Source organism: Rhodamnia argentea, chromosome 3 (genome assembly GCF_020921035.1).
Source record: "Rhodamnia argentea isolate NSW1041297 chromosome 3, ASM2092103v1, whole genome shotgun sequence".
NCBI lineage: Eukaryota > Viridiplantae > Streptophyta > Magnoliopsida > Myrtales > Myrtaceae > Rhodamnia > Rhodamnia argentea.
In genome coordinates, this window is record NC_063152.1 from 4813235 (window position 1) to 4836317 (window position 23083).

At 38.6% G+C, this 23083-nt stretch overlaps 2 protein-coding genes across 3 annotated transcripts; both read right to left on the bottom strand.

Annotated features, from left to right (window-relative positions):
* Positions 1-12848: 12848 nt before the first annotated feature.
* Positions 12849-14996, bottom strand: LOC115727856 (F-box/LRR-repeat protein At3g26922-like). 2 transcript variants are annotated; one of them, XM_030658162.1, is made up of 4 exons: positions 13906-14996; positions 13590-13751; positions 13162-13495; positions 12849-12886 (listed from the first exon to the last, which is right to left on the bottom strand). In XM_030658162.1, exons 1-3 carry the CDS (start codon positions 14860-14862, stop codon positions 13199-13201), a joined length of 1416 nt encoding a protein of 471 aa, XP_030514022.1. In that variant the 5' UTR covers positions 14863-14996; the 3' UTR covers positions 12849-12886; positions 13162-13198. The 2 variants fall into 2 exon arrangements, with proteins under 2 accessions (XP_030514022.1, XP_030514021.1); XM_030658161.2 differs by lacking the exon at positions 12849-12886 and having other exon boundaries at positions 13059-13495.
* Positions 14997-21052: 6056 nt separating this feature from the next.
* LOC115727862 (F-box/LRR-repeat protein At3g59190-like) lies at positions 21053-22819 on the bottom strand. Its single transcript, XM_030658171.2, has 4 exons — positions 21881-22819; positions 21617-21772; positions 21267-21513; positions 21053-21213 (listed from the first exon to the last, which is right to left on the bottom strand). The coding sequence occupies exons 1-4, from the start codon at positions 22817-22819 to the stop codon at positions 21053-21055; spliced, it is 1503 nt and encodes a 500-aa protein (XP_030514031.2).
* Between the last annotated feature and the right edge of the window lie 264 nt (positions 22820-23083).

The window sequence follows — 23083 nt, forward strand, 5'->3', positions numbered from 1 at the left end:
CAAAGGGAGCTTGAAGATGGAGACGGATGCCCGGAGGGCGTGGGAAGACGGCCCACCTAGCGTCCAGACAAGTCAAACCACTAGGCAAACGCTCGATCAAGATGTGGCTGGGTTGCGGGTCATGATGTGTCGGGTGGCCAAGACTAGCAGAACACCCGGAAAATCTCCGGAGCCTGTGTTGTTTCCAGCACATGGTCCTGTCTCCGTCCATTTTGGCCAGATACCTATTGAACTCGATCATGTTTTAAGCCCTATATTGAAGTTCATTCCAAAAACAATTTGTGAGAACCAGTTTTGAGCTTTTGAGAGTAGTTATTAAGAGAGTAGAGCGCGCCTGAAAACTCACTTTTTTGCGATTGTTTCTAGCCGATTTCGTTGTCATTTAGGATTGTTAAACACTTGAAAGTTGAGCATTTAAGCAACTATAGTATTCTCTTTATAAATTATAGTGAAACCATCTCGTCAATTTTTCCTCATGGAATAGGCACATTATCGAATCACGCAAATCAGTTGCGCCCACAATTCATTTCCACTATTCTATTTTTATTTTTTTTGGATGCTTGAATCGTTTCGTCTGTTCACACTTACATGTTATTCGTTACTTTCGGTCACTTTAGCATAGTCACCGTTATACCCATCAAATTGGAAGATGCCCTGATAATCTTCCTCTCACTATAGATATATGAGTGCCGGAATTTGACAAACCAATGTTCATAAGAAACCACGAGAGAAAAAGAAAATTAAAAATATTCAGACAAGCACATTGAGTAAATAAAGGACGAACCATGGGGGTGAATAAAAAAGAAAGTCATTGGATGAGAACGGATTATGGATTATCCAATATGATCACGAAATTAGATCATTCAAGCCCAACATATTTTGCGAAAACAATGCTGAAGTGATTAGAGATTTCCAGTGCATTTTGCAGTTTCATAATAAATCATCAACAAAATTTTGAAAAAGGTGAAATTGCCACTATTAATCTTAGTAATAACTATTGAATTAAGACGAAATCATAAAAACTTAGCTAGGACAGACTTTTCAAATATGACGAAATAAAAAAGAATTGATTCATACTATCACAAGTATCACCAATCACAAGCCACAAGGTGCTTCGCTCCGAGATCGGCAACCAAAAATCGGAATAAAGGAGAAAGGAAAGATCGACCATGTCTATAGCAGAAGATTCAGCAAAAAGCATTGAATTCGAAGCGAAGAGGGGTCGTCCATCTGAAGGCACGATTAGAAGCAGAGACGTGAGAGAAATGCACTTGCAATGGCAAGCTCTCTTGAGACTCGAAAATGGCCGAACGAAGATTGATCGAAGCGAAGGGGGCTCGTCAATCCGAAGGCGCGAGACAGTGGCGAGAGTGAGGAGATCATCAACTGATCGGTGATCACGGAGGAGCGGGCGGACAATGGAACGAGCTATTCCAGGGTTTTGCGTCTTTTGAGTTTGGGAAGCACAAGTTAACTTCATATTTAAACGGTTCGGTTCACCTAACTGAACAGAACAGAAAGAATATTATGATTATTTTTATTATCCTAACAGAGAACCGAACTAAACTGAAAATGTATAAAATTTCAGTTCAATTTGGTTCAGTTCAGTTTGTGGTTCAGTTCTGACATCCCTCTTAGCCAGCAAATATCTTAAAGAACCCCCATGAGCCATGGTTTCACGAACTATTCGAGAGATTAGTGCAAAAGGACCAACCATCCTACAAACATCGAGAACCCAGAAAAGACATCACTACGTGGAAGTGCGAAAAACTGAGGATGACGGAGATATGAAAGCAGCAAAGTACATGGCTGATATAAGAGCGAGAAGAGAGCAAAAAGAATGGTTAGCGAAGAAATAAATTGCAGTCAAGCGTTCATGAAGATTAAACAGAACGGCGAGTCATATATATATGAAATGCACCAAAAAAGGATAAAAAAAAAATCAACAATGAAGGGAAAGTTGTGATTTGATCTAATTACCAAAATTTGTCAAATAAAATTTTTATTGTGAAATTCAATTCTTAAATGGACATTAATGTTTGAGCTAAGTTTAACATCTATAATAAAAACTTAGTATGGCATGCGGATGTGACGCCGCGTTTGACCAATTATAACTTCTTTCTTGGTGTAGATGGACGATAATTGTTCATTATTTCAATGCGTGATATTGTGGGAAAACTTCAATTTTCACGTAATAGGGCCAGAGTGAAAATTGTTTCAAATAAAGATGAAGAGACATAATTTAAGGGTTTGCTATGTTTCTCAGGTCAATCGGCTAGTCCATGCCCTTATTTGACATGGACTGATCACTTTAAACTTTTATTTGATTGAGGTTTTATATGGTTGGGCTTATGAAAAAGTAAAAAGCAATACCCTCTCCTCCTCAAAATTAGAAATACTACTTAAATTTTTGGAAAATTACAATAAGTTCACATGTGAATTTATACATCGATATTCGGAGTGTTTTTATTAAGTCACGCAGGTATAGAGAAGAAGATGAACATTCACCATTGCTAGTATTTGAAATATGAAAAAGTTTGTTTAAAAAAATTAGCGCAAGCAATGAGAATAAATAGAAAGAAAAAGAATCAAAGGGAAAAGCTTGTGATCTACTCATGATTTTGTTCCAGAACAATGTATAAATAGATCCTCCGAAACCGGAGAAGCCCCGAGCAAAACCATTACTTCCAAGAGTTCATATAGTCAGCCTCAACATCCTTGGGTGACGATGGGAAAACACGGAGGGGCCAGATACAGGGGTCATCGGTTTCTTGATGGGCCGATTCCCACTTTGGAGCCGGGAATCGAAACAAAGGTTCGATTCCCGGCTTGCGGGATCGGGAACCAGCCTACCTGGTCTTGGAATGTTCCCATGGATTCAGGACCCGGGTGTATCTCTCTCCCCTTTTTTTTTTTTTTTGACCCCTCACTCGCGTCAAATTCATACACTCTGCAGAGAGAGAGAGAGAGGGAGGGGGAGCGGGAGTGAGGGAGGGGTAAGAGGATTCGCATTGACATAGATTCGACGGAGAGAGGAAAATCCACTTCAATTTTGTGGGCACTTCGGTCTCCTGGGGAAGTTGCTGTTGCACTTCCATGGCTTGTCCGGCGAGACAATCGGAAGCCACGGAAGAGGACGCTAACATTGATGCTTAGACGAGCGACGCCAGTTTGCTGCCTCTCGCTTGATGATGTCTACTCGGCCACGATGCCCTGCCTGACCGCCGGTTGATCGTTTGCGCTCATGTCGAAGAAGATTAAGGCCCGCGGGCTCCCCTTCGTCACCAATCAGTCGGATGGCCCTCAGGAAGGAGAGAGGCGTGAGAGGCCTGGCTCGTGAGACTGAGAGTGAGCATTGTGAGCGGGAGGCATGAGCGGACTGAGAGTGAAGAATGGACAGTTAGGATTTTCAATGTGACTGAGTGTGAAGAATGGGAAATTACTAATTAAGGTTTTCAATTTTGTACTAATAAGAATTAAAAAAAAAATTATCGGTCCGGTCCAGGTGGTTCGGTTCACACCTGGAATGACGAACCAGATCAATTATCACCAATTCCAAATTTTAGGAACTAGGAACCGCCAAGAACTGGACTGGTTTGGTTCGGTTCGGCTCCTTTGCTCGTCTCAAGCCGGGTCCACTATCCTATCGGTCATTTCAGGTTTGATGGAAATGCCCCTGATTCACAATCGCAAGGCAGCGTTAAGAATTGATAACATAAGTCATGTACATTGTTTGGGATCTTAGTTATTGGATACACCCGAATGTCTAACATCGGAGAAAATTCGTAAAAAAAGTCCTAAACCTATTGCAATTATGTCAATTTAATCCTAAACTTCTTTTTTTGTCAATTGTATCCTAAGCCTTTTACATTTGTGTTAATTTAATTTTCTTAGCCACCCAACGTTGATGTGGTAACTTTTTAATAATATGTTAATAGTTTTGATTTTTTATTATTTTTTCTTTTTTTTTGTTCCTTCCTTCTTTATTTTTTTTTTTTTTTTTTTGTAAACCATTGTGGCCGACATTGCTGGAGCTTGCCGGCCACCGGGCTAGGGCCACAAAGCCCTTGTTGGTCGGTAAGGCACTTGCGGCTGTGGGTGAAGACGCCTCCTTGCCTAGTGCCGGGCGAGCTCCGGTGACCCTTGGCAATCGCAACTCGCTGGCTTGTGGGAAGAAAATAATATAAAGAAAGAGAGAAAAAGAAACAACATCAACATCAATATCAACATCACCTTTATCCCAAACTAGTTGGGGTGGACGGTCGATGAATCCAAAAATAAATAAATAAAAGCAAGACTGATTGAGGGAAGAGAAATAATTATATAAAAATAAAAATATATAAATATGTATAGGGAAAAAGGACTAAAAAGGACAGTATGAAATATAGGAATTCTGCCCCTTCACAATGCTAATAGTTTTTCTCCACTCCGTCCTAAGATAAACCGTACGCCAATCTATTTCTCACTTTATTAAATCTTGTTTTACTACTTTTCTCAAGGTAAGTTTCGGTCGATCTCTTTCTTTTTTCATGTCATGTTCTCAATAACAAACTTCTATTCTTATCAGAATATCTAGAGATCTTCGAAGAATATGCCCAAACCATCTCAATATATGTTCTCTCATCTTTTTTGCCACCGGTACTACTCTAACTTTTCGTCAAATATCTTCATTTCTTATCTTATCCATTTTTATATGACCACACATCCACTTTAATATCCTCATTTCCGTTACTCCCATTTTATACTCATGTTGCCTCTGTGCTGGCCAACATTCAGCTCCGTATAGCATTGCATGCCTTATTGCTATTCTATAAAGTTTTCTTTTTAGCTTAAGAGGGATTTTGCCATCACACAAAAATCCTGATGCACTGCACCATTTCATCCCTTATGCTCTGATTCTATGGCTTACATCCTCATCAATCTCTCCTAAAAAAAAAAGAAAGGAAAAAATAAATGAAATAATGAAAAATATAAAATATTAAAATACTATTAAATATTTGTCCACTTAATGCCGACCAGCCAAGCGGACTGAATTGACACAAATACAAAAGGTTTAGGACTCAATTAGAAAAAAAGAGAAAGAAACAGGTTTAGGATTAAATTAACACAATTGTAATACGCTTAGGATTTTTTGATAATTTTCCTCCTTACGCTACATAGCTGAAAGCAGAAGTCCTCTCAAGAATCCAGGAGTTAGGCCGAAGGCAAATCTGAACTTTCTCCAAGTTTTTTACATGATTATAGATAATTGCTTAAGATCATGAACGACTCTTTCTTAGAGTCTCGGGAGACTAGAAATTTCTAGTAACAAATAATGTGGACGTAACAAGAGTTAGTTGGAAGAACATTATCAAGTCTCATCAAACGCATCATCCAAATGAAGTATGAGAACGTAGGTTGAATCGAGTCTGTTGTCATAAACTTCCATTGCTTCAGGGTATGTCTTGATGTTTCCATCATTCATGTTGTAAGACCCGATATTTGCATACATAATGTTTGTCTGGTAAATACGATTTGGCTTGATTCCGGGAAGCAAGGTGTTGGTGAAGTTGGTAAAAAATAACAAGTTCAATATTGAGAAGAAAGACAGTGTTGTCCAAGCTCTTCATCTTCGGTGAAATTCCCTTCTCCAAATTCAACTTAGAAATCCGAAATTTCTAGGTTTGGTATGAGCCAAGGGGCTTTAATTTTTGCATTGGACTGTGCTTTGGTGGCAGCAGACCACCACGACATGCACGCTGTGCCAATGGCTGTGAACTCTTCTATAGCTTAATCCCCAAGTGATGAGTTCCAGGAGGTCTCCAGGGAATTTTGCCTGTTTCGCCATGGAGTTCCCGATGGAAGTTGATCTTCCAGGACTTGAGTTGTTCCTGAACGGCCGAGTTTTCATGAAATACAAGAGGGGGTTGAATATAGTGAATTTGATGCTCTCCAGCGGAATCACTGTCTTTTTCTTCCACTCATTCTGTAGTTGATGTCTCTGGAGTTTCACATCAAACTGATGCTTCATTTTGGCTTCTGTTGTATTAGCTGAAGTGAGGCTTTACCTACTATTTAAAAACTAGTTTAAAAACTAATTATGATTTCCAACCTGAATTAATGCAGAACTAAACTTCAATCACATTGTCAAGGCTACTTATGCATCGCTAGCTGTTTAATGAGACTTTGTTCTTTAGTCAGATGAGACACATGCACAAAATGCTTAGCCTGTTTTAAACACTCAGATCAGTTTTTGTGCATTGCAAACTAATAGAATTATCTTGACAAAAAAAACTAATATAATTGAAATCAACCAAGAAGTCCAAGGTAAGTATACAACCCACATACTGAACTGAATGCGGTAAAAGTTCTAGGTGAGTAGCGCAGTAGTACAATGACCTTTAACTCCTAGTAAGCTCCAAAATATGTTGCAAAAGGTTGCCATAAAATTCTCCAAGCAATGCTATGCGCAATTTATGCGTAGCTCATCCAAAACCTTGCATCAAATTTGCAAATCGTGATGTACTTGAGTGACCATAGGAAACATTGAGGCATCAAGTGCATTCATCTTTTTTTGATCCAGTTGAGGGAATTTCTGACCTATTTGCCTCCAGCAGATATAAGCTTTTAAAGGATCTATCTTCTGTAAAACATGTTGTTCTATCCATTCTACTTCTAGGCGAGACCTGAAGCATTGCGTTATGTACCAATGCTTTTGAAATTTTGGATTGGCTTTGGCAGTCTAATCAGCTGTTCTTTGTATTTGTTATCAGGAGTTCAAAATGAGAACGGTGTCCTTTCGAGCCTTATCTTGCCTCCTACTCTTGGCATTCAACGTGGATAGCTTGAAGTTGGATTCTAAAGCACTTTTTACAATGCTCAGCAACTTTTTGTTTGATCAGCAATGTGGACGCGTCTAACATGCGTTGGACATGCCGTCAACGCGTGTCTAATGCTGATTGAAAGCTCTTTCATCTGAGAAATCATTTCAATCTAAACAAAATCATGTTTGATGAACTTACTCCTTGCGGTAGGAATCACGACACTAAAAAGTTTTTTAAGATTCCACCCTTCAACCAAATGCGACACATAAACTTAACGAATGGTATGCTTTCATTTACTTAAGGTCTAGGATTGTATATAGAGAAACACTATAGATAGAAACTCTAGAATTTTAGTTACTAAAGCTCTGGAATTCTATTTACTAGTGAGATGATATAAATGAGGGGATGGTACCTTACTTATAGAAAAACTCTCTCGATTACAACCGTAGATCACTCCTCGATCTAATAGTGGAGATTGCACCTCCCGTCTACCAATGAGAGTGCACCTTCATAACTACCTATAAAATTACAATGAATTATCTAGAACATGATACATTTACAATATTGTCCATCCTAGGAATATTCTAGAAAACTCAAGAGAAATGTCTGTTTGGAAATCAATAGACCATGACACGTACCTATTGGTTTGGCTGGGGAAATGTTGGCCATCCTACGTGAATAGCTGCCACTGACGTAGATAATTTTTAGTAATATTTTAATTTTTTCTATTTATTTATTCGATTTTTTTTTCACTCTAGTTTTCTTCTTCAACGGTTAGCGAGGGTAAACGGGGCCCTCACCGGCCCCTGGGCGAGGCCTACAATGCCCTTGCCAGCCATTGGCTAGGGCAACAATGCCTCGCCAACCGCAATGGTCTGAGCAAGGCTGGCCTCACCCCCACCGCAGTGGCCTCGCCCATATCTGTAACTTTGATAGCCATGTATCAATATTTCTCGTTGATACCCTTGTCTTATGAAAGCATATGACAGAGTCTTATCTATGATTTTCCCATCCGGAAAAGTCAATATTGTAAATACGCTTACAAGGGATGAACCGGGTCGGTTTGACCCCAGCGCACCCCTACCTTTCAAATTGGCCGCTAAAGAAGAAAACTAGAGTAAAAAAAAGAACAATAATAAAAAAATAAAAATTCAAAAAAATATCAAAAAATTATTAGAAATTGTCCACATCAGCGTCGGTCGTGCCACTTAGGATGGCTAGTGTCCACCCCAATGATTTCTGGCCAATAAGACTCAATCGGCAAACTTAAAATGTTTAAAATTGACTTAGCAAAAGTGTAATAGGTTTATGACTTTTTGTACAATTTCACGTCCGTGATTTTTGGCCAATAGGACTTAATTGACAAAAAGTGAAAAGGTTTAGGACTCAATTGGCAAACTTAAAAGGTTTAAGACTAAATTAATAAAAGTGCAATAGATTTAGGACTTTTTGGATAATTTTTTCATTTCGCTGCAGAGAATTCAAAAATGGCAGAAAAGTGAGAAATTTATCCAATACTGGAGCAGCACAAACCAAATTGCTTGCAGCTAAGATTTCACGATCAATCAAGTTAAAGCCATGGATAATGATCTCCTTGAGCGATGAAGTAAAACAGAGGCATGGGGTCCAATATCCCGTCATCCCTTTCCAAGTCCGTAAGAACGCTCTGATTCACAATAACACCTAAGTTTTAGAAAAAATACAATAAGTTCATGTGTGAATTTATACATCAACAGTGTAACTTTTTAGGTATATGTTCACTAGAAGTCTAGAAGTTCTAAAACTTATCACGAAAATGTAATTGAGTCATAAAATTTGTAAAAAGTGTAATCGAGTTCTAAAACTTGTCAAATTATTGCAAGTGAGCCTTTCCGTTAACTTCTTCTAATTTGACTAACAGAAAATGTTGATATGGCTAATTTGATGTCGTTTTGGTCCAAATATGATTGTTAATACAGTTTTTATTTAAATTATTTTAAAAAATAAGCCAAAATTTAAAGAAAAAGAGAGAAAAACCAAAACCAGCAGCCCTTGTCGTCACCCCACCATTGTTGTATGCGGTTTGAGTTGAAGCCATCACTGTCACGAGATCGTGATCGCGGCAATCTCCTTTAGAGACGACCGGAAAACACCTGGGTGCCGGGTCCGCCATCTTGTAGATGGACATGCCCCTGATTCACAAATCACAATCACGATACTACACTAGAAATCGATAATAGAAGTCACACATCTCGTTCGGGGTCTTAGACTCCATCTTGTTTCATGGAAAATGAATGAAAAATATTTTCCTAAATATGATAACTTATATTGCTTGAGATAAATAGTCAAAGAGAAATGTTTCATTGTTAATATCAATTTATATCTAAACATTTTCGTGATCTATGAAAATATTTTTTGTTCATTTATTTTCACAAGCGAGACAAGTGATCAATTTTCAGGAAAATATTTTTCAAATCGTTTATTTTTAGTGAAACAAATGTAGCCTTAGTAATTGGATACACCTGGCGCTTAACATTGCACAGCTAAAGGCAGAAGTCCTCTCATGAAGCTAGGCAGACTAGATTATTAAGTAACATTATTGACACAGATAGACATAAACAAAGGAAAACTAGAAAAAAAAAAAAAAAAAAAATTTTTTTTTTGAAGTCAGCGTTGATTGTGCCACGGAGAACAACTATAATCCATTTCAGCCATTTCCTGCCAAAATTGGTTAAATGGACTCAACTAACAAGAATGTAAAATGTTTAGGACTGAATTGACACAAATGCAAAAGGTTTAGGACTTTTTGTATACTTTTCCCAAAACTAGAGTTAATGAAGCACCATAAAATTGCACATATGATTTGAGAACGTATGGTCCATATGAGATTTGAAACTGCGTGTGGAATCGAATTCGTTGTGGTAAACTTCCATTGCTTCAAGGTATGTCTCGATTTTTTCCATCATCCATGTTACGAGACTCGATATTCACATTCATAATGTTTGTTCAGTAAATACGATTTGGCTGGCGAGGTTCATCAGTGAACTCGGTCAGAAATGACGGAGTTCAATGCCGAGAAGAGAGATGGTGTTTTCCAACTTTTCATCTTCGTTTAAATTCCCTTCTCCAGATTTAACTTAGAAATTTGAAATCTCTGGGCTTGGTGGTAAAGCAGCCAAACCACTAGATAATGAACCGGAAGATTCCATGAGATTATTTCCCTCGCCATCACGGGTTGTGATCCAATCGCTGATGCCGGCATTTCACCGACGCCCGCACGCTTTCTCCTGGTCTGTAGAAGGCTGATACCGGCCCCTTGCAGTAACCATAACATGTGCACATCATGATCGTGCAGTTCTAGGACAAAGACAGGAGCGAGGAAACCGCGAGTTTAGATGTGAAGTAGCGGTTGTGGCAAAACTTTTCCAAGCTGGGGAGTCCCATTTTGAGTGTGTCAAAGGTGGTTTGATCTCCTGGTCTGTAGAAAGCTGATACCGGCCCTTGGCGATAACCATAACATACGCACATCATGATCGTGCAGTTCTAGGACAAAGACAGGAGCGAGGAAAATGCGAGTTTAGAGGTGATGTAGCGGTCGCAGCAAAACTTTTCCAAGCCAGGGAGTCCGATTTTGAGTAGGTGAGAGGCGGTTGAGCGTAGTAAATCTCAAGATATTCAAGAAGGATTGGCACACTCAAAGACATCCGTGCATGGGTACTTCATCGATCTTGCCTCTTGACAAGTTGAAGAACGCGAGGGTTGGCGGCAGACCGCCACGACATGCACGCCGTGCCGAAGGCTACGAAGTCTTCCACAGCTGATCCCCGAATGACGAGTTCCAGGAGATCTCCCGGGAATTTTGCCCATTTCGCCATTGTATTCCCGATGGAAGTAGATTTTCCAGGAGATGAGTTGTTCCTGAACAGCCGAGTTGTAATGATATGTGAAAGGGGGTAGAGCATGGTGAATTTCACGCTCTCCGGCTGAATCACTATCTTTTTTCTCTATAAACTCATAGGTCTATAATCTAATTAATTATTGGTCACGTAGCGATTCTTTTTGCCAATTGCTACACGAGCAAGTTATGCATGTAGATTTCAAGAGCATATCATGTTTCTAATTGGCTTCGTTTGTTTCGCGAAAAATATTTTCTCGGAAAATTTTTCCGGATTTTTTTGCATTTGGGGGCGGAAAATAAGCTAGTTCCGGAAAACATTTTCCCCCTATAGAAAAAAAAACTCCTTCAAAAGAGGGGAAAATGCACATAAAATAATTTCATTCTCAAAGTTAACTGTTAAATGGTTATTGATATTTTATTTTAGTTTAAGATACATAGAAAAAAAAAAATAATTTGACGGTGCCGCGTTGCTTTTGATTGTTTTTATTTTTTTTTTTTTTTTGTTTTGTAATAAAAGGAGGAGCATCATTCATAATTTAGTAATATAAGGCGCAAGCTTTTAGTTCGGACTTCATGCAAAATATTTTTGGGGATTAAAGTTGCTTTCATGGGTTTATAATGATATATATTAGATGTATGGGCTACTCACGTCGAATTATGAGAAAAATATTTGATGGTTAATTAGTTGTAGTGATTGAGTATTATCACCGTTGAGTTGATTTAAGTTGCATATTGTTTTGATTTCTTCACCGTACAACTTGTCTTACTTTCTAGAACTTTCAGTACACTGTGCCACAATCCCAGAATCCTCTACCCACTAGGAAAAATTTATTGGGAGTTTTGAATGTTGTGGTATGAATATGCAATCACTTTCTAGACTTTTCAATTTATCAGGTGAGTCACAATCTTTTTCCAAAAAAGTGTAATTAATTTTTTTTTTTAATGGATAGTATCTAAAAGTACTTGCATGTTACTTAAAAATTGCGCATGTGGCATTATCCTAAAGCTCATGTCCACGAGATATGTTTGAGTGCTCCTTTCCTTGCTGGATAGCTTGGTATCCACTATGCTTAAAACTGTGGTAGGCATGGTGATTAGGTTTTCTCTTCCTTATGCTGCATTTTGTCATTTGGATAAAAGTCAGGTATATGATATGCTTTATCCTATCATGTATTCGGCAAATGTTCACAATAGGCTCGGATATAGATAGGATAAGAAAAATTCTAAGGTGGTGAGTGAGATAGATCCGGATAGGATTTTTCTTTTCTAGCTGTTTTTCAGAAAGCCCTACCTCTCCTTCTCCTTCATTCACACACACGACTCCCTCAAAACACAATTGTTGTTGCATATGAGAACCTTCTCTCCCTCGCTCAACGATTGCTTTTCGATTGCATTAAGCTCGGTCGTCGAAGGGTCTTTCCTTTGTAGGTGACTTGTAAGTGCACGTTGTGGTCGGGCCGCATCGTCTTGAGGTTTGTTTTTGTCGCTGAAGGGTCGTGAAGAAGGACCGTGCTTGATGATCTCCACGATTGCTTGTGTCTCCTTGCATGTTTGGCAGCAATGTCTTGCATGGACTTGGGTCGGGCACCTAGGCATGGGCACCAAGGTTCCGGGCCTTGCTTTCATGGATTTACACCCTGTCTCGATGAATGCGGGGTCAGGTGCTAGGGACTAGGGCCCGACCTTGGTGGGACCACACTCGAGCGCTAAGGAGCCAGGCCAAGGTCTAGGGTTTGATGGACCCGAGCCTGGCTTCTATGGACCTGAATAGGTCCTTGACACCCGAGCCTAAGACCATCGAGGCTGGCACGTGCCTAGTTCTCAAGTTGCTTCTACCCAAGTCATTAGAGTGCGAATAATGCAAAATAGAAGCAAAATTTCCTTTCCAAATAACATAAAATAATTTCTAGTTCATTTTCAAATTGCAGCCAAATATCGAAAAATATTGTCATTTTCATGGAAAATTACTTCTTGGGAAACATTTTCTGGGAAATGCCAAATTTTTTTCGAAACAAACCGGGCCAAGAACCTTTCATAATCACCTTTGTAACGTTCTAACTATGGACAACGTCAAAAGCACCTGAGCAAGAATATTCGGAGCTTGGTACGCTGGCCTCGTGCAATACAGTCGAGAGACAACTCCTCCACCGAACCACCCTCGAGATCAACGTCCTGAAGAGTTTTAAGACCTTAAGCTGTCTCGCCCCTAAATATACAAGAAGGTGCAAATGTAGTTCACGTGCATCAGCGCATGGTGTAAAAGAAGAAAGATTCAAAAGTTACACGCTTATGGTCTGTCGACTCATGATTTTGTTCCTGAATACAGCATATGCATGTGCTAGTAGAAGGACAGAATTAGAAATTCATGAGTCAATTCAAAAGCCAGCAATTCATTCTCAAGAACATAAATCTCCAAATACGACTGTAATTATGGATGTCACAGAGAGCTGTTCATTCCAGCGAAACAAAGAAGGAACCTACACATCCAATTGCGATCGACAAAAGTTACCAGAGAAAGCTATTCCTCCAACTGCATTTCACATGGCAAAAAGCGAATTGCACATCTACTTGAAGCCCTCGGGAGTGCCAGCAATGCTTCCATCGAGTCCCCATGGAAATTCTTGGAACACTGCTCTGTGCAATGTATAACTAGTTCCTCCAGAACCGCAGCAGCCCCGAGCAAAATCGTTACAGCCAGGAGTTCATAATCAGCCGCCTCGAAGTAACCAATTGTGATCTCCTTCAGTGACTTCAGAAAACACTGAGGTGCCGGATCCAATATCCCTCCGGCCGTTACAGACTCGATGGAAACACCCTGATACACAATTACATTCGATCAGTCTCACTTTGATTTCCGCAGTAAGACTAATGCAGTAAGAGGGTGAAAAGGACAGTGATAGAACAGTTACCGCTTCAAACTCTAGACTCCTTAGAATTGTGCATTTGCTGAGCAAAACCTGAAATGCTTCAGAATCTAGGTCCACGTTGCGAGTTGTGAATTTCAATTTGGTAAGATAACCAAAGATGGGGATGGAGTCAAGATCGAGAATCCCCCTATTTTCATCCAAGTCCTGTTAAAAAAGCCAGAAAATAGTTGCATAGATTATGGTTGAGTGTACCTCACGTAACAAATAGATAAAGTGCCCCTCAAAGGCTCTGGGAATAGGTAGATCCAATGAATGGAAGATTTATACATGACATTGAAGATGTAAATAGATAGTGTACCTCAAGAATGTCCTCAGCTAAAGTCAGGAGTTTAACATGAGAAAGATCCTTCAAAAGCTTATATGCATGCTGGGCACATTGATCTGGTTTTCTCTCTACGTTGGATGGATGAAACAAATTGATGATTACCTCTTCCAAAGAGGGTGAGCCAGATATGTCATAATCATCCAAAAGTTCACCATAATAGTCAAAGGACTTCATACAGGAGCCAAGGATCTTGATGTGAGAGTGACTTCCGATATCTAGAAAAGAGTCGCGTTCGACTATGGACAAGCTCAAAAGGTTAGGAGCAGAAATATGCAAAGTCATATCCTCCGGCCAAATGCAATATTCCAGGGACAACATCTCAAGGGAAGGGCATGAAAACAGCTGCTCCATCGACCTATCATCCGCAAAATGAAGATACTCAAGAGCTAAGACCCTCAGATTCTTGAGACGTACCGAAGAAGGAAGTCTGAGGGTACCATTCAATAACAGATGCAATTCTGTCAGCGTCTCACATCTGAATATACAACTAGGTAAACTGTAATTAAAAGAAAGATGTTCTATTCCAAGGTGCAATTGAAGCTTCTGAACATTGCGCCTTATTGCGGCAGTAATCCACGAATTTATACGAGACTCATCACCACTGACATATTCATCACCATCAATCACATAATTAAGAGAAAATAATTTCAAAGGAGTGGACTGGCCAAGTAACAATGCTCTGTCCACAAAGTTCATGAACCTCCTGTTGCTTTCATCTTCTCTGAAGACAAGACTAGAAATTGACGTCCACAGATACTCCCACCTTTTCGACAACAGACTTGTTCGAACAACTTCTTTTAATGACAGAAGACCCAGGATACGCAGAAGAATTTCATCAGGTAGGTCACATATACGCGCGTGGCTGCTAACATCTGGGGTATCATTCAAGTGAGGGCATTTAGCTTCGTGAGCCAAAGGCCTTGCATCCATCAGTTCTCCAATTTCTCCCAGAGTTTATGTTAAATCTGAAAGGAATTTAGGAAATGGCATCTCAAATTTTGAATGGATTTATAGTAACTGGTTTGTAGTCAATAAGACACTCGCGCTGCACTGATTGAATAATTTTAAAAGTGAAAAAAGTAATACCCATTTCTTCAAAATCCATTAACAAAAACTGCTTCCATTTTCAAATTCCATGCTCATAAACATAACAAGACTAACATTAAAAACTCCAACGCTGGAGATTGACATTCATATTGCACATCAAACCACAACAAGCCTCATCAAGACAGGACCTAACATTAGGCAACAAGGCAATGTCGCCCCAGGAACAATTGACCCATTTGTATAAAAAAATAATGAGAAGTCAGCCAAATTCACTTGGAAAAGAAGTACGGCAGATTATTGTTTTTCTCAATGATGACTGTTGTTGATGAAGGGCCACTGAGACCTTTCCACGAACAGTTGGGCAGTTAACAAAATAGCTTGAAGGACGTCTATGGCCTCATCAGTGGATCAAACAACAAAAAAGAACAGTGATTTACCACCAACCTCGCATCCAGCACTCAGACAGAAATCGCCACACAGAACCACTGAAGACTGGGAACACAGATATTGCAGGAAAAACAGGGTAATCAAAGGAAAACAAATCGGAGCCAAGCATCCATAATGATGAACAAGTAGAGGGACTGATAAGCAAGAATTGATAACCTGGGAGATGCTTCTCTTCTCAAATGGTGGGTAACACTCCGACGTGAGAAACTCGGACGTGAGAAACTAGGGAAGAGAGAAAGGTTGCTTTGGAGGGAAATTGGACTAATGGTCGATCGCGTCGTTTCATCAACCTGTTTCATAAACGCATTGAGAAAATTAGTGATTTTTGCCAACTTTGGAGTTCCATTCTCACGATAAAATTTATTAGGGCATAAAGACACCTCAAGTGCCAATATTTATGTACGGTGCTCATTTTGATGCCAATATTTTTTTCGAGATCACTTAAGTATAAAATCGGAGAAAAAGCAATCACTTTAGTTCCAACGGCGAAAAATTCCGGCGACCTTATTGGAGATGGCACTTAAATAATCACTTTTTTTAAAAAAAAATTGACATTTAATTGATAAAAAAAAAGATCACTTCGGTGTCAAATTAGAAAAAAAAAATGATTACTTTAGTGTCAATTCCGGCGACCTCACCGGAGTTGACACTTAAATAATTATTTTTAAAAAAAATTGACATTTAAGTGATCCAAAAAAAATATTAGCACCAAAGTGAGCGTTGTACACAAATATTGACACTTGATGTGTCCTTTTGCCAATTTATTAGCCATAAATAGGTGAATCTTGTTTTCATAAGCTGTTGAGAAGTTACTTATTTCAATTATGAACTTATTGCAACTTATTCTTTTACAAAAAAAAAAAAATGGTCGGAACAAAAAACAAACTTATTAATCACGCGAAGAGATAAGTAATTTTCAAAGTATTAGAAGAAATTATGTAAGCGTTGATTCAAAATTAGAGTGTTCAGCAACCATTCTCAAGGGGTTTGGGGTGTAAACTGGCCTTGGGTGCATTCAATTTAAAATATTTTTTGAAATGTTGAAACTAAGTTTTAATTATTTTTTTCTTCCAAAACTACCCCACTAATTATTTAGTTTTCCATGTTTTGCCCCATATTGTTACTGTTCATCTTAGTCGCATGAGGGCGGCCGACGAGGCTAGATCTAGCCGGCAAAGGGCCAATGAGGGCCGATGAGGTTGCACCACCCTAGAAACAGTCGCCTTGGTCGAACGACCTCATGCTTCATCACTTGGGATCATGCGACAAGACACGACCCTCACCGTGGTCGCGCCAACCAAGCCGGGGTCGCACCTCCTCAAGAGTTGCCCGAGGTCGTGGCACCTTGTAGACATTGCCAAAATGAACCGTGGGCCCGGAACGGGCCCGTTGACCGGGCCCACGGTTCTAACCCGGAACCGGAACCGGCTCTCAAGGGCTTGTTCCGGTTCCGGTTCCGGTTCCGACCCGGTTTTAAAAAAAAAAAAAAAGGGAGGAGGTTCGGGGAAAAATAACCATTGGGCCTAGAAACCGGTGGTTCCGAACCGGAACCGGAACCGGAACCGGCGGTTCCATGGAACCGGCCACGTCTAGCATCTTGGATGGCAGCCGCTAGTGCCAGATCTAGCTCGTCGGCGGCCCGAGCCCTTGTCCGGCACCGGATCTAGCAGCCAAAGCCCTTTGTAAAATTTTTGTTGCCGAGCACTACTTAACCCAAAATTATTTTTCAAAAGATTTTTTTACAACACGCCATTTGCAATTTTCCAAAACCCCTAAGGTTAAAAGGTTTTTGTATTTCCCCAAAATTTATTTTCAAAGCTAAACCAAATCCACCCCGAGTATTTTCTAAAGAAAAAGTGAATCTTTCGGGTGAATGAGCTCATCTGAGTTGCTTACCAGGCCTCCGGTCGAAATCTTCCTCCGCAGTACTCCCAGAAAACAACCCCTTTGATTTGATTGCTCGCAAAAGGATAATTCCAGATGTTGTGCGCTGGAGGAAAAGAAGTGTTTATGGAAAAATATGACGAGAGAAACAATGCGCTTGAGACCGGAATGGAAGGTGTGGTAAAGATGGCCAGGTGTGGAAAGTGTAGAAGGTTCTTCATGCATGAAAACCATTTGTCGCGTCACTCCTAGGTCAACTTGGGAATACAAAGGAATCGCTTTTCTCGTGAAGAATGGCGCTTCCTTCATAATTAATTCACCATGTCTGATAAAGGCAAGTGATTAATTTTGACGTCTAGTTACCGAAAATCATGCGACCGTCATTTGTTTTTCTAGACTACATATGGTGCACAAAACCATCATCCGGGAAACAAGCAAGTTTTCAGAAAAATGCACATTCAGCCTGGCTAACCCTTGATATTGGTGACAGGCGTGACCCCTTTAGAGAATACAATGTGTTACGGGGCTAATTATTTCAAGACTCCGATAATTTGTCATGATAATGCACTTCAAGCTTGAAAATTTCTTTTCGTGCATTTAAGCCCTATATTTAGCCAATAAATTTCAGTTTATTCATTTTGCTAGCCTGACAGCTCGATAGTAATCGTCGGTTGTTTCGACTACACGATCTCTCAATCAATGAGTGTTTTATGTAAAATACGAGATAATGGTGTGTGCATCTACGATTGATATTGTACTATTCCCGACAGATCTGTTAAGGAAACATTCCCTTTTTACATTTAAAGTATGCTAACTATGGAAAGTTTTATTTGCATCGGGCTATAAAGTTCTTTCATCATGGAAACAATTTGCTGCATCAATCCTTAGTCAACATTGCAACAATGAGGAATCGTTTTTCTCGTGAAGAATGGTGTTTCCGTCATAATTAATTTTCTCTATCCGACAAAAGGCAAGTAACTAGTTTTGACGTCTACTTACCGCAAATCATGAGATTGTTGTGTTTCACTTGACCATATATGGTGCACAAAACTTTCATGCGTGAAACAAGAAATTCCTCAGAAAATGCATAATCAGCTATGCTAACTCTCAATATAGATGAAAGGCGTGAACACCTTCGAAAATACAATGTGTTACTTGGTTAATTATTTGTGTTAATACTAAGAAAAATCCCAAACTGGTACACTTGTGATAAATTTACCTCAAATTATTTTTTTAACCTCAAAAAACTCTAAACCGAGACATACGTGATAAATTTACTCCAACATATTGTTTTGATCACCAAAAATCATAAACTGCTACACCTATGACAAATTTACCCCAAATTGGTACGCACATGATAAATATATCCTCCATTAGTTTTCATTAGATTCTACAGTTAAATTACTAAGTTAGATGACACGTGACGGTTAGCGAGTGTACCTATTTGGGATTTTTACCATTTGTTCATCACGGATGTATCAATTTGAGATTTTTCAGGATATTAAAATAATATAACGAAAACTAACGGAGGGTAAATTTGTCTCAAGTGAATCAGTTTGGGGTAAATTTGTCACAAGTGTATTAGTTTAGGATTTTTTGTGGTCAAAAAAATAGTTTGAGGTAAATTTGTCGGAGATCTACTAGTTTGAGGTTTTATGTGGTTAAAAAAATAGTTTGTGGGTACATTTGTCACAAGTGTACCAGTTGGAGTTTTTCTTGATAAAAAAATAACTTGGAATAAATTTGTCACATGTGTATTAGTTTGGGTTTTTTTTTTTTTTTTGTGTGGTATTAACCCTAAATAAAGTTTGATGTCATTATAATACAATTTAGTGTTAAAGAATGCCAGGTGTGGAAAGTTTTGTTTTCATCGGGCAAGTTCTTTCAGCAAGAAAATCATCTTTCGCGTCAAGCCTTAATCAACTTTGGAATTGAAAGGAATTCCTTTTCTTACGAGGCTTGGCATTTCCTTCGTATAATTCAACGCAAACGACAACAATAAGTAATTAGTTTTCACTTTTTTTTTGTCGGAATTAGTTTTCACATTTAGTTACCGTATCTTATATGACTTTCATGAGTTTGGCTAGTGGTGCACAAAACATTGAGGCGTAAACAAGCAAGTTTTCAGGAAAATGCATAAAAGCTTTGCAAGCTCTGGATACGGGTAAAGATGTGACAACTTCAGAAATTTCAATGCTTATTGAGATAATTATATCAAGATTTTGGAAACTTATCATGATAAAACAATTCACTTTCAAAATTTTCTTTTCATGCATTTAAGCCTGAAAATTATTTTACTATATTTATTGAAATTAATATATAGTCATATACATTTTGCGATCTTAATTCCAATTAGAAGTTTTAGTTTTGTACAAGCACATGGAAAGCTCTATCTACGAAAATATAACCGTATCAACCAAAAACACATACTATTTTTTTAGTCGTGTCATCTATGTCAACCAATAAATTTTAGCCTTTTTTTCAGACGGCGCTATTGCCACCCCCTATATGACTAAATCCACTCAATTTTCATCAAAAAGAAAAAATTCCCTCTGTCATTAAATTGCAATTTAAATTGGTGGTTCCAAATTTATTCACTTTCCTTTTTATTAGTTTTCTTATATATATGTAGGATCTACCTACCATAATTACGAATAACATATATTTTTTTTTTTGGTCGAAAAGAATTTCATATGTTTGGTTGTTGTTTATGGAAGATTTTCATTACATATTAAAGGAAATAAATTTTTTTATATGTAAGATATTACTTCCATAAGATTTTTTTTTGTTGAAAAGAGAAATTTCCAAGAAATCTAGTTCTTTTCTTCATTGTCAATCAAATTTATGGATATATTATTAAGGAGATGAAATATAATTAAATCAAGACATTTCTTAAAGTAAGTTTTTTTTTAAATGACATTTTAGATTAATAAAATTGAATATCATCTATGAACTATTTATGCAAAAAAAAAAATCAAAATACCTAATCATGCATAGTAATTTTAGTGTATTTCTAGATATTCCTCTAACTTCTCGGATGCTTGGAATAAAAATATCTTGCCATTATAGTAAGAAAAAAAAAAGAAAATTCTCTGAGATAGTAAATAAAGAGACTTGACATATACTTTAGAATGAAACTAATAAAAAGTTCACCAACAAAGAGAGCTCTTGAGATAAGAGGGACAAAAAATAGAGAAGTATGATGAAGAAGATGCTTTTCGGTTTTATAAATTATCAAAGAATGTCTTTTTTCTTACTATTAACAAGATAACTTTACATGGAGCATGTAAAACATTATAGGAATTTCTGAAAATGCACTTTTCTTTAATACGCTAAAAAGAAAAACATTTGAAATGCTTAATATGGTAATCATCCTAAATTGAAAAATAAAAAAAATAGAAAAAAGAATGAGTATGGCCATAACTTTAGATTGTAATTGAAAAATTGAGGGCAATTTTGTCTTTTTAGTGTAACCTAGATTTAGTCATTTATGGGGTGGAAATAGGGCCACCCTAAATCTCATGGTAAGATTTTTAATTTTTTTAGGAGGTTGAGAGATTGGTTCGCAAGTAACTATGAAAGAGTGAATTATTTTAGTTTAATTCAGTGCTAGCAAATTTTTGAGTGACTTGAATGTTGTAATAATCTTTGTTGTATCATGCGCGATCTATAGTGGATTCCTATTCCGTTTTCTCCATGGGACATGTCTCACCAACCAAATCACGTAAATCCGATTTTCGATCTATTCTATTCGATAGCTTATTTTTCGCAACCAGAACCATTTTATGCTGGCTTCATGAGCTAAAAGTTGAATGACATTACGTAGATACTGTCCTTTCATTTCCAAAGTGCAGACAGGGTAAATAACCTTTCGAATGAATTGCAATATAGAATCACCAATTCCTGAATTAAATTGAAATGCCAGAATTGTTAGACTAACAAAATCGTACACTGACTTGAAGCCTTGGGGATCTCTCTCAATCGTTCCATCAACTTCTCTGTAGAACTCCCTAAATAGTACTCGGAACGATGTATGACTATTTTCTCCAAAACCCTAGCCGTCCTAAGCATAACTCTCACGGCTAGAAGTTGATCATCATCCTCATGAAAGTTGCGAATTGTAATCTCTCGGAGTGACGACGGGAAACACCAAGGTACCGGATCCCGTATCCCTTCATCCGTTCCAGACTCCACAAGAACACCCTTAATCAAAATCACAATACCGAATCAAACGAGATCACGAAACTTCTGGTAGCACAAAATGCTGGCAGAAAAGGAAGAAAGAGAATAATGACGGAGTGGTTACCGAGAGGAACCGAAGACTCTCCAAACAAGAAGATTTGCTGAGAATCGTTTGAAGTGCTCTAGATTCCAAGCACGCACGATACATGTTCAATTCCAGCTTCTTAAGATTCGCAAAGATGGGCAGCGAGTCAAGGAAGTTCTTACTCTCATTTAAATCCTAAAGGAAAATGTCGAAGAAGACATCCAAACCAATAGAAGGATCAGACATAATCCAAACATTGAAGAATGACGACAATGAATCAACCATGTGTTCGGAAGAGTATACCTGAAGACCGTCATAAGACAGAGTTAAATCTCGTACATTAGCAACATCTTTTAAGAGCTTGTATCCATGGTAGGAGAATTGGTACGACTTCTCATCGAACGGATGATCCACGGAGATGGCAGCCTTAACAAGAGCGGATGAGCTAGATAGAGTATAGTCATAAGCGCATTCGCCGTGATAGTAGAAGGACTCTAGACTAGTTCCGATGATGAATACCCGACAATCACATTTAAAATCCGTACAAAACTCCAGTTCAACAATGGACAAGCTCAAAAGCTTCGGAGCCGAAATACGAAGAGCCTTCAGCTTCCACCACATGCAGTTGTCAAGAGACAGCTTCTCAAGGGAAGGCCCCGAAAGTAGCTTTTCGACCGAATTGTCGTCCCCAAAATCAATCCGCACGAGAGTTAGGGCCTTCAGTTTCATCAGACAAACTGATGAAGTGAGCCTAATATGACGACTCATCTCTACATGCAATTCTGTTAGCGTTTCACACCTAAATACACAACACGGTAACCTATAACTCACCGCAGCACGTTTGTCTACATCAAGGCACAACCGGAGCTTTTCAACATTGCGCCTTATAGCGGAAGTGATCCAAGCATTGATGCGGGATTTATTGTAATGGATGGAACATGAGAGAGAAAAACCTTTCACTGGAGATAGACCGTGAAGCAAAAACGTTCTCTCCACGAAGTTAATGAAGCGCAACCTCTGGGAGAATTCCTTATCATTGAAGTCGAGCTTCGGAACAGAAATCCATAACTGTTCCCACCTTTTGGACAAGGCGCTCGTTCTCACAACATCTTTCGATGGAAGAAAACTTAGGATGTGCAGGAGAACCACTTCGGGCAAATCACATAAACTTGTGGTGCTGGCATTTCGGTTGTCGTTCAACTTCCTGAACTTTGCTTTATCAATTAGGGATCTTGTATCCATCTCTTCCTGCACTGAACATTAGTAAGCTTTAGCAAGTGTCTTCATGTGCTCAATGAACATTTCAAAGCTTAGATCTTGGAACGCGCTGATTGCCTCTCACAAAGTCAGACTTTTCTTTTCCCAATCTTCACGAAAATATCATCTTCGAAGCACAGGAATTAAAGAGCAAGTAGAAAACAATTTCTCACAGATGCTTAATTCATCAAGAAGATAACAGATTCAGGTTAACAAATAGATTGCCAGTGGCTTAAGAAACTCGAGTTC

What these genes read in the sequence shown, in the direction of transcription:
- LOC115727856 (XM_030658162.1), bottom strand. Translation starts at nt 14,862, where the DNA reads ATGGATGCAAGGCCTTTGGCTCACGAAGCTAAATGCCCTCACTTGAAT. An exon ending in TAGCTGAGGACATTCTTGAG is followed by an intron (nt 13,752 to 13,905) that starts GTACACTATCTA and finishes CTTTTTTAACAG; the next exon opens with GACTTGGATGAAAATAGGGG. An exon ending in GGAGTCTAGAGTTTGAAGCG is followed by an intron (nt 13,496 to 13,589) that starts GTAACTGTTCTA and finishes ATTGTGTATCAG; the next exon opens with GGTGTTTCCATCGAGTCTGT.
- LOC115727862 (XM_030658171.2), bottom strand. Translation starts at nt 22,819, where the DNA reads ATGGATACAAGATCCCTAATTGATAAAGCAAAGTTCAGGAAGTTGAAC. An exon ending in TGTCTTATGACGGTCTTCAG is followed by an intron (nt 21,773 to 21,880) that starts GTATACTCTTCC and finishes ATTTTCCTTTAG; the next exon opens with GATTTAAATGAGAGTAAGAA. An exon ending in AGAGTCTTCGGTTCCTCTCG is followed by an intron (nt 21,514 to 21,616) that starts GTAACCACTCCG and finishes ATTTTGATTAAG; the next exon opens with GGTGTTCTTGTGGAGTCTGG.